Source organism: Eptatretus burgeri, chromosome 5, assembly GCF_056783735.1.
Source record: "Eptatretus burgeri isolate ZD-2024b chromosome 5, Ebu_testis_v1, whole genome shotgun sequence".
NCBI classification, from domain to species: Eukaryota; Metazoa; Chordata; class Myxini; order Myxiniformes; family Myxinidae; genus Eptatretus; species Eptatretus burgeri.
In genome coordinates, this window is record NC_140965.1 from 67828683 (window position 1) to 67841182 (window position 12500).

General features: G+C 39.6%; 1 protein-coding gene across 6 annotated transcripts in view; it reads left to right on the forward strand.

Annotated features, from left to right (window-relative positions):
• Positions 1-12500, forward strand: part of LOC147026626 (uncharacterized) — a 121466-nt gene that overhangs the window by 93409 nt on the left and 15557 nt on the right. For all 6 annotated transcript variants that reach the window (XM_085882254.1, XM_085882257.1, XM_085882259.1 and 3 more), the window contains 2 exons: positions 760-2520; positions 4044-4185. In XM_085882254.1, the coding sequence (XP_085738380.1) occupies positions 1728-2520; positions 4044-4185 (935 nt within the window). In that variant the 5' untranslated portion in view covers positions 760-1727. The remainder of the gene's footprint in view (positions 1-759; positions 2521-4043; positions 4186-12500) is intronic.

Below are 12500 nucleotides of genomic sequence, written 5' to 3' on the forward strand. Positions count from 1 at the left end.
GGTTAGTTACTTGCGGACGTTGATTATCTCCGGATGTGTCCAGACGGTGTTTATGTTCAGACAAACCCTCCCCTCACACTGCCTTCTCTTGCCCTCCCCTCACTCTGCCTTCTCTTGCCCTCCCCTCATGCTGCCTTCCCTTTCTGCACCACTCCTCACTCCCCTCCTCGCTTCCCCTCCTTCCTGACTCCACCACTCTCTTCCCTCCCCCCCTCCTTCCTCACTCCCCCTCTCTCATTCCCCCTCTCCTCACTCCCCCACCCCTCCTCGGTTTCCCCTCTCTCCTCTTTCCCTTCTCTCTCCATCCTTTCTCCCTCCCCTCCTCCTTATCCCCACCCCCTTTATTTATTCCCCCTCAGCAAAGCGACGGGTTATATTTGGTAGTACAAAATAAATGAAAATGATAACTCAGGCCACCTGCCTGCTTTTACCTGAGAAGGATTCTATATACAGAGAGAGCATCAGCCTGCAGATTGGAACTGGGCTCAGACATGTCCGAAATTCCTTCTCCTGTCCTTGCTTTTCCCTTGTATTCCCGGAAATGTCCTTTGTGACCTGAACATGCCGGTTTTGCTTTCAACTTCAGCCACTTATCACCACAATGCATGGTTACAGCCATTCAATGAAACGGCAAAATGCCTGTGCTTGCTTTGCTTCCATTTAATTCCATTGAAATGGAGATGGTGGATTATAATCGCTGTTATTTCTATGCCTAATAGTATTTTATCAACATGCACTGAAATGCTGTTGTTTTTGCAGATTCATACCTGGCCAGATACAAGAAGGAAGACGATGACCATGGCGTCATAATTGCTAACAGTGAGAGAAACGGGCCAAAAAAAAGAGGATTGAAATCTCACAAGAGAGCAAATGGAACTTTTGAGAAAGCAGCACCGAAGAGAAAAGGTTTCAGGATGATGAAGGAAAGAGAAAGACAGTCGGGACTGTATCTGGATGAACACAATCATTAAAAAACGATTTTAAAAGGGCAAATAATCAGGGAAACACAATTAATTTGAAGAAGGAAACAAGAACTGGGATGTTGGTTGAATTTGGAATATGAAATGGTAAATTTTTATGATGACAGGAATCACATTGAGAATAAAAACGCACTCTACTTTAGGCTGAGAAGAGGAAAGAGGGTTCCTTGCACACGGGAGGAATGTGTGAAGGTCTACAAAGCAGATGGGCCGCATTAGGAAGCAGTATTTTACTTTCACCTTTATTCTCACCTTCCTCTGTTCACCTGTGCTTTTAACATCCACATCCTTATTGGTCTGTACGCTGACAAAAAGTCTCTCTCTCTCTCTCTCTCCTCGTGATTCCGTTGCAAAATCATGAGATTAAAGTGGAATGGCTACCGCTGATGATGTTTTGCACACTTCATTGAATGACGCTTGTGCATCAACTGTCAAAGAGCAGACGGTAACATTGGGACACAAAACACCTCGAGCTTTGTGGTCGAGCTTTGTCATTGTAACCTTGTTAACCTTTAAAAACAAATCCTATGAAAGCAAAAGCGCACGTAATATTTTTTCCGAGAGGTAAAGGATAACGGCCTAATCTGATCTCTCGGACCTGCACAAGTCGTTTTCAACTATTTTTTGTGATCATTAAAAACGATACAGCGTCCATAATTGTTCCTAACCTAATGGTGATCTGATTTGACCACAATCCATCTACTGGTGCATGATTCTGCCTGGAATGCATCATTGTCCTCCTCTTATATGATGACACCCCCTCCCTCCCCTCCTCTTTCTCGCCGCCCCACACTTGTGCGCCTTCGTCGTTCTCTTTCCCTCTCTCCTCATTCTCTCCGGCGCTCTCGCCTTGCGGCTCTCCTGATACTCTCACTTGCTGTTGCTGTGGCCTTGTCGTTGGCTGCTGGATGGGCCCTCTCTCCTGCAGTTGAACATAGAGATGATGTCAGGATTGGTGGAAATGGGGGACAACTGGGAAGAAATGCTTTGACAGCAAGTGGCTTGGAAATTGATGGAGAGGAAGGGAAAAACAAACAGGGAGATGCGAAAGGAAATGATGATGGCGTTGCCAGTAAACATGGAGAACACGGTGGAGACAAAGAGGCCAGAGGAAACAGAGAGGGAGAGGGCAAAGGAAGGGATGAAGAGAATGAAAGTGAGGGAAAGAAACAAGAAAACAAAAAGTTTGAGGGAACCTTGAGGGTTCCAATTGATGAAGGAAGAGAGGAAGAGACAGAACAGCAGCAGGCTAAAGGAAAGGGAGGGTTGCGGGAAGCAGTAAGTGGATGGGCAGAGCAACAGGAAGGGCGAGACGTCGAGGAAGAAAAATCTCCACTGTCAGGTGGAGAAGTGACTCGTGGATTGTCAGAAAGGGAGAGGGTAATTGAGCCCAGCAGTGGGGAAGGGGAACAAGCAGGAGAAGGTAATGATGATGATGAGGAAGAAGATGAAGAAGCAGAGGAAGTGAAGGAGGTAAGGGCAGATGGATGGAGTGGAATAGGAAAAGCACAAGCAATTGCTGGAGAAGCAACAGGTTTCGGTAAGTACAATCGATACTCAGTTTTCGCTTATTTTATCCACAATTAAATGTACGATTGAGAGTTTCAGATTAAGTTCCTGGATAAAGAAGACCATTGAGTCTCATCAGATTGGTTATTCCTTCACAGTAAAGACTCTCTTTACGAAACATGAACCTTGATTGGCAAAATGCTTAAGACACAAGTTCCCGATGTGTACATCTTCCAAGAGGCTTTCAGTCAGAATTGTAAGGTGTAGACATTTAAATTTAAAGATGTAGACAAAAGTTAAGATGGAATGGTGACCTAGTAGGTGATCACAAGGTCAGAAACGAAATGCTTCTTCATGCTGTAGGATGTTATGTGGAAATAGACTATAAACAAACTAGAACTGCATTCGGTAGAGCGCATCCCTTCGCCAATCTGAGCAGCTTACGTTTGTTTTTCACTGGTAGGCTGGATCTGCATCCTGACATTAACCAAAATCTATCAGCTTGCTATTGTCACCTCACCAACTCATCCACCAAGTTTTGTCATAACCCGTCCATAACTTTTTGAAATATCGTGCTACGTATCGTTTTTGGCCCCATCTCTCAATGCTGAAGAATCAGTGAAAAAAATTTAAAATAATTCTCATATCCAGATCATCACCAAAATCAAATCAGTTCATCCTTGTCACACACCCAACATGGCCACCATGTTCCATCTGAATCGGTCCATAACCTTTTGGAATATCCTGCTCATAAACAAACAAAAAGACAAGCAGGGGTGAATACATAACATCCGTCCACCTTCGGTGGCAGAGGTAATAAACAGAGTTTTGTTCACAAATGAGTTTGGCTATTACGTCCAAAAAGGGATGATGATAATTTGACAAGAATAAAAAAAGTCAGCCTCGGCTCATTGGACCATTGGTCCTTCCTGCATCATGTACCGTCAACGCGGCCTTATGTTCTTTCCAAAGTACAGCGTGGGGTACTCGAGTGGAATTTCAAAAGGCTTAAAATGAACAACCAGTCTCAATTGCTTTAGCTTTTCCTTCAGCACATCAAACAGCTGATGTAAGACTGGAGGAGAGAGAGAAAGCAATCAATTTGTTACCCAAAAGGACTGCATGACACCTTGCAGGGTAACAGATGCACCCGAAGGCCTTTTCTGAATGACAAGCTGTTTAATTATATACTTTGGTGTGGGTGCAGTTTCTGAACCACAGAACAACCGTGAAAGCAAAAGAGTAAATGTGATTATATCCTTCATCAAATGGAGGTACTATGCAAATAGATCTGCTAAAACCATCATGCAGGAAGCAGACCTGGATAAGTTTGATTCTGAGTGGACGCAGATTTGACAGAAAATAGTAAGCTTAGACCATAATGGTCCATAATGGTCGAAGCTTATTGCCGTGTGCGGTGGTATTGCTAAAACCTTTTTCCAAATGTAAAAGGGACCTTGCAATGAATGCCTTTATTGTATTTTGTTTCTTTTTCTATTTAAAATCTAGGCAATGAAGATGTCAAGTGTGACCACCTCTTTCTCTTACTTGTAGGTCGTGGTCATGCTGTTCCCTGCCCAGCTTCTAACTCCTCTTTCTGTCTTAACGGAGGAACTTGTCATGCACTTTCTCTTCCTCCATCACTCTCCCTCCGCTCTTCACCTTCTGCACAGTCCTCTCTCACCCTTGCCTGCACGTGAGTTCAACAGCAAGCTGATGAGCCTCCATTTAAGTTCTCTAAGCCGATTGCACTTTTCCCATGTAAGGAAAGCAGGACATGCGAGTTCTTCCTGTGATGTGATTTGTTGGGAGTGTTTACGGGTGATGGGAATGATTTTTTAATTTTGACCTGCGATGGGAGTCATTTTAAAAATTTTACTTTTAATGAGCTTGTGTATTCTGATTATTCCTGTTATTTTTCTAAAAAATGAAAAACTCCAACATATATATATATATATATATATATATATATATATATATATATATATATATATATATATATATATATATATATATATATATATATATATATGAGCCTGGTGTTGGCGTAGTGGTTAGGGTAGCGGCTTGGGATCCAAAAGGTCCTGAGTTCAAGCCCCGTTGGCCGCTTGAATTAATACACACCAGGAGGTTGACTCAGCCTGTCATCCTTCCGAGGTCGGCGAAGTGAGTACCAGTGTACTGGGCCGGTGTATGCCCCGGTTAAAATAGGTGTACCATATCCCTGTGTCGTAAGAGGTGACCAGGGTTGCGTCAGGAAAGGCATCCGGCGTAAAACCTGTGCCAAATCACTATGCGGATCATATGGATGATCCGCTGTGGCGACCCCTATCGGGAGCAGCCAAAACAAGAAGACGAAGATATATGTATGTATGTATATATATATATATATATATATATATATATATATATATATATATATATATATAAATTTATATATATATATTTATATATATATTTATATTTATATTTATATTTATATATGTATATATATTTATATATGTATATATTTATATATGTATATATTTATATATATGTATATATTTATATATGTATATATTTATATATATATATATATTTATATTTATATATATATATATATATGTATATATTTATATTTTTGTATATATTTATATATATGTATATATTTATATATATATATATATATATATATATATATATATATATATGTCTATATGTATATATATATATATATATATATATATATATATATATATATATATATATATATATATATATATGTATATGTATATATATATATATGTATATATATATATATATATATATATATATATATATATATATATATATATACATATATATATATATATATATATATATATATATATATATATATATATATATATATATGTATATATATATATATATATATATATATATGTATATATATGTATATATATATATATATATATATATATATATATATATGTATATATATGTGTATATATATATGTATATATTTATATATGTGTATGTATATATTTATATATGTGTATGTATATATTTATATATGTGTATGTATATATATATATATATATATATATATATATATATATATATATATATATATATATATATATATATATATATATATATATATATATATATATATATATATATATATATATATATATACGTACAGGGCGTAGTGGCGTGCGCCTGTAATCCAGCTACTCGGAGGCTTGAGGACGGGAGCTCTGCACTGGGCCACGCTATGAGAAGGTGTAGGGCAGCCTGGAATCATGGCGAAACCCAATCCCTATCCTTGTGTCGTAAGAGGCGACCAGGGTTGCGTCAGGAAGGGCATCCAGCGTAAAATCTATGCCAAATCAGTATGCGGATCATAACGGATGATCCGCTGTGACGACCCCTAACGGGAGCAGCCAAAAGAAGAAGAAGAAGAAGAAGAAGAAGAAGAAGAAATATATATATATATATATATATATATATATATATATATATATATATATATATATATATATATATATATATACATATATTTGTGTATTGGTTTACGAAAAAGTATTTTCACGAAAAAAAGAAGTGACCACTATATTTGTTATTGTTGTGTGTCTGTCTGTCTGTTTGTCTGTCTGTCTGTCTGTCTGTCCCGAGCATAGCTCCATGGGTTTTGATCCGATCCTGACAAAATTTTAGTGGGAGGTTTATATCATGATCTCGTTGTGTTTTCCTGAAAATGGGTATGGTGCGCCCATTATGGGTGGAGCCACGCCCAAAAAATGTGTTTTTAGGGGGTAGCCGATTTAAATTTGCATCTTCTCCTCAGGGGTTTGTCGAATCTGACAGGGGTTTCAGTATTTGGTTAGCCCAATGGCACCTGTATAGCCGCACAGAGCTCGATTTTTCATTTTCATTCCAAGGTCAAGGTCACAAGGTCACGAACTTAGAAAATTGCGAATTTTGACATAAAAATTTTCTTCTCCGAGGGGTTTGTCGAATCTGGCAGGGGTTTCAGTATTTGGTTAGCCCATTGGCACCTGCATAGCCGCACAGAGCTAAATTTTTCATTTTCGTCCCAAGGTCAAGGCCACAAGGTCACGAACTTAGAAAATTGTGAATTGTGTTTTTAAGGGGTAGCCGATTTCAATTTGCATCTTCTCCTTGGGGGTTTGTCGAATCTGGCAGGGGTTTCGGTATTTAGCTCAATGGCACCTGCATAGCCCCACGGAGCTCGATTTTTCATTTTCGTCCCAAGGTCACAAGGTCACGAACTTAGAAAATTGCGATTTTGACATAAAAATCCATCTTCTCCGAGGGGTTTGTCGAATCTGGCAGTGGTTTCGGTATTTGGTTAGCCCAATGGCACCTGCATAGCCCCACGGAGCTCGATTTTTCATTTTCCTCCCAAGGTCAAGGTCACAAGGTCACGAACTTAGAAAATTTCGAATTTTGACATGAAACTCATATGACCGCCCAAACTTTGAGAGCTTGGATAACAATATTTTTTATACATAATCTTGAGGTCATTCCCCACCTAAAGTCTTGAAACCATTTTGCTCTATCTCGAACACCTTGCCCGTGGCGCCCCCTTCAAGTTTGTTTTTACGCTGGTTTCATCAAAGTATGGATAATCTGAGGAGTGCGAAATGCCATATAGCCTATATGACGTTATATTGTTCCTGGAATGTTCCAGAGGAAGTTTTGCACCAAAGGTCATAATCCTTGACCTTTGACCTTTAAAGTTCACAAAGGTCAAATTTTCAAAGTTGTGGGAATCGAACCGGGTTTTCGACCTTCTTCGACGAACTAACTCCAATAAGCTAGAGCACGTATCCTGTTTCCTTATTTTAATGTCCACAACATTGTTTTGTGACCTTTAAAGGTTATGCAAAGGTCAAATTTTGAAAGTTGTTGAACGAAACCGGGTTTTCGACATTTTGCAGCTAATAACCTGTCACTCATACCACATCATGTTGATCATTTTTATAACTTGTTCAAACATTATCACATTGTCTCATCCTTGACTTATGAAACGATCTACATCGTCAAATACCGCTCATGAACCATCGTCATCTTCAGACACGTGTGTGTGTGTGTGTGTGTGTGTGTGTGTGTGTGTGTGTGTGTGTGTGTGTGTGTGTGTGTGTGTGTGTGTCTTTCCCTTTTATTTCTATACGATTCCACATCCCTTGACCAACCTCCACCAAATTTTGCATGTGTGCTAAGGCTATGCAGATTCAGGTCAAGGGAATGACTTCCCCCACCCCTCCCCCCCCACAAGGCAATTATCTGCATGTTTGAGTTTTTATGTCTGAAAATCAAGTCAAACAAGAAAATGATGCCGTTTGGCCCATCTTTGTCATGGTGCACTCATGGGTTCATCTTCGCTTCAGCTTTAAACATCAATCTTCTTGATGGTTTCCTAAAGTTTAAAGAATCTGATCTTGATTGGGTGACCCAACTTGTACTTTCATATTCTACAAAAACAACTGATGAATTATTCATGAAGTATATTGAACATGCATGAGAAAAATCTCCAAAGGTGAAATTTTTTATGGGTGCTGTATCATGCTTAGTGAAACGGTTTACAAAAAAAAAAAAAGACAGCTTCAATCCAACCCCTTTAAGTCAGTCTTTAGGGTTAACACTCAGATTTCATTTCAGAGTACATTTGTGGTTGCGAATGCCTTTAGAACAAACATTCTTTTCATCAAAATAACCTGACACAACACCTACATCACGTCTCTTACTGTGTACAGTTTTACATCTCCACCATTTCAATCATCCAGACACCCAATTAGCATGAGAATAAAGGTACCATGATATAATTGTCGTCATGATGCTGAATTCTGTACAAACACAATGACCATTTTGTGCTTTGAGACATTGTGACAATGGTCAGGCTTGGCAGCTGTGCTGGATAGTGTAACAGATGGGTGATGACGTGTAAAGCCCTTTCTCTTTTATCTAGCACGACCAGTGCTTGTGCTCACATCCTGCTAAATTTAACAAGTTATAGTTTCAATTTGCAAAAGATCATTCCAAAATTGGCATTGGTGTTTGAACATCAAATTTTAATGGTTTGTGTTTTAATTCACGTGAACTGCTAACGTGACAAACCCAAGTGAATTAGCAAATAACTAAATGTTGGCCTTAAATTGTTGTAGGTTCCTGAAGGAACTTGGACATGCATTCTATGTGGAACAAGGACATTCGGAGGCATCAGTGTGTTACTATATCAATTACAAGAACATTGGTAGACAATGGACAAATACACATGTTATTTAGTGTTTGAACCTGGGATTGCAGCGTTATGAGGAAAGTGCTTGGGTGGGAGTACCAAGCAGACTGGATTTGTGTGATTCCATTCTAGCAAAATGAATGAAATATCTCGCAAATACGTGGATGTGTATGAGCTGGCACTTTTTACAACAATACATTATCAATGGTGCTTGCTGAGAAGAAGCATCTGTGAGAGTCCTCTTTCACACCTCCCTTAAAGTTTTCTCTTATTTTAAATAACTAGTATGTGCCCGTAAAAAAAATAATAATAAAATAAAAATTAACAAATAAATATTCAAACCGCGAGCAACAAACAACAACCACACAGGCCGTTTCTTCGCTCTCGCGTGCCCGTACGTGCGTGACCCGGAAGTTCGCATATTATTCGCAGTTACTATTATTCGCAATTTAGTTTTAATACCCAATTATTCAATTAGCGCCAAAGTATTTTACCTTTTCGCATTGTCGTGGCAAGGAAAAACAAAAAGAGAAGAGAGAAAAAAAATTTACTTCCTGGTTCGGAGCATACCAGCACTCTGATGTTACCGAAATTTATGTACCGTCTAATATGAAAACGATCATAATTTGGGCCATTGTGTTTATCTATAAATGCGCGAAAGAAATTGAGAAATTATTAGAATACATGAAGTCATCACTCTCCGGAAGCCCGTACGTTGTAACCCGTAATGGGGAACGTGGCTGAGCTTCCCTTCCCCATCGGCCACGCCCACGCAACAACGTGTCTTGTCATTGGTTGGTAAATAAATGGCCATAACTTGGGAAGCACTTGTCCGATTAATATCAAACCTTGAAAAGGCACATCCTCAGGTCCCCAGCAATATACCTGGCAAGTTTCAATTAGATCAGACCAGTGGTTGTCGAAAAACGGTGGTCACGCACGCACGCACGCACGCACGCACGCACGCACGCACGCACGCACGCACGCACGCACGCACGCACGCACGCACACACACACACACACACACACACACAGACACTGCTGGAATTATAGATAGATATACTGAATGGCACATCAACAAAAAATCTGATAAGAAGGGTGATTGATGAACAACTTCTGGTGAGTCGAGTGGAAGGTCAAGAACTTAAAAAATTTTTTTTTTAATATACAATGTCAAGGCTCGTTTAAGAGCAAACACATAGAACGTATAACAAGGGGAGCAGGAGACAAGAAGGGTGGGAGAGGGAAGCACAGAAAAGAGGAGAACAGAGACATTAGGAGATTTATGGAAGGGAGCGGGATGGGGTGGGGTACATGGGGTAAACAAGATGGACACAACAGGGACTTTCAGTAAGGAAAGCAAGGAATTTGAAGTAGGTTTGGGGTGGATTAACAGGGGTAGAAAAGATTGTGGTTTTGGATGGGGGAAGACAAGGGATGGTGGAAAGCAGCTGTTTTGAAGACTTGGAGGGAAGAGTGGGATTGAAGAGTGTGTGGGAGTTTGTTCCAAAAAGTGGGAAAAAAAGATGAATGAAAGCGTGAAGGTGAGCAGTGATTCGTGATTTTCATAGTTTTACCAGAAGGGGGCTGCTGGCAGACCTTGAGCACTCTGCAGAAATATGGGGGAGACATATCACAGACAGAGCAGGGGGGGGGGGGCGAGGCCAGTGAGGAGATGGTAGAAAACAGAAAGACCACCGACCTGCCTGCTGTGAGAGAGTGAGACCCAAAGACTCAGCCTCATTGAGGGAGATACCAATGATCTTAAATGCCTTGGTTTCCACAACGTGAGGCCAAGAAAGGTGAGAGGTGGGAGCCCCAGCCTAGAGGGGAAAGCAGTACTCCATCAGGCTGTAGATGAAAGCTGTGCCAAGGAAGGACTTTGCACGACGGAGGATGCCTAATCGGTGACTGCCTTTGGATGCCAGCTTGGAGATGTGGCTTTCCCAGGAAAGATCATGGCAGATAGTGAGGCCCAAAAATTTGAATGAAAGGACTTCTTGAAGAGGATTGTTGAGAAAGTAGATGAGGGGATTTTCCACACGGTCCTTTCAGAGAGACACAGTGAGAGTGTGACATTTGTCCGGATTGAATGATGTTCCAAGTGTTGGACCAGCTTGTGATATTATCCAGATCTGCAAAGAGTGAAGAGGCTACTGCTTGCCGATCTGAGGGATGACAGATGGTACGGCAGAGGGTGGAGTCATCAGCAAATAGATAAAGATGATTTTTCCATAGAGTCGGAGAGATCATTGATGAAAACGAGAAAAAGCACTGTGCCCAGAACACTGCCTTGAGGAACTCCAGCCTGGAAAGGAAAAGGGGTTGAGAGAATTATATGAAGGGCCACACGTTGACTGCGACAGGAGAGGAAGTCTGCGAGCCAAGAGTGGAGATTTCCTTGGATACCATAGGAAGAGTTTGGTGAGTAGAGCGGGGTGCCAGACCGTATCGAAAGCACACAGTATGTCTCGGGAAATGGCTCTGATCTCATGTCTGACATTGAGGACCTCCATTTATTGTTGGGAAAGCAGGAGCAGCAAGTCCAGGGTAGAGTGACCTAGTCTGAATCGAAATTGATGATCGGAAATCAAGCCTTTGGAGAAGAGGAAGGATTTCATCTCTGAAGCGATGATGGATTCCATAACCTTGCTGATGATTGGGAGAAGGCTTATTGGTCTGTAGTTGCAGGGATCTGTTTTTGCACCTTTTTATGCAGAGCAGTAATGTTCGCTGATTTCCAAGCAGATAACAGATGACCTTGAACAAATGAGAGGGTGAATAGAACAGAGACAGGGTGAGCAAGAGCAGCAGAGCATGTTTTTCGGGCACGTGGGCTGATGCTGTCTGGACCGATTGCAGAATCTGTGTCGAGGTTTGACAGCAAACTCTCCACCTTGTCAGGAGAAAAGGACCAGTGTCCAGGGACAGCTGGGTGCAACTGGGTACAGAATAAGATGGGTTTGGGATACAAGATTTCGAAGCAAACATGGAGTTTAGGCATTCAGCCTTTTCACGTGCAGTGTCAGCTGTGCGGCTATTTGAGGTGAGGGAGGGGATGGAGGGGGAACATACACCAGAAACAGACGTAACTAGATGCCACTAGGATTTGGAAAAAGGAGACTTGTTTGAGAGTTCAGGCTTGAGATTAGAAAGATGTTGTTTCCTGGCTCTCCTCAAGGTAGACACACACTTGTTCCGAGCTTTGTGGAAGGAACTGAGATTGCCTTCACTTGGATTAGCCTTTCATGAGGTGAAGGCAAGTTGTTTCAGGATAACTGCCTCGCCACAAGTTTCAGTGTGCCATGGGCGGGAGGAAGGAGGGTATGACAACTGAAGACGCGATTGCATAAATCTGTGAGAGAGAGAGAGAGAGAGATGTATATATATATATATATATATATATATATATATATATATATATATATATATATATATATATATATATATATATATATATATATATATATATAGATATATAGATATATAGATATATATATATATATATATATATATATATATATATATATATATATATATATATATATATATATATATATATATATATATATATATATATATATATATATATATATATATATATATATATATATATATATATATATATATATATATATATATATATATATATATATATATATATATATATATATATATATATATATATATATATATATATATATATATATATATATATATATATATATATATATATATATATATATATATATATAGATAGATATATA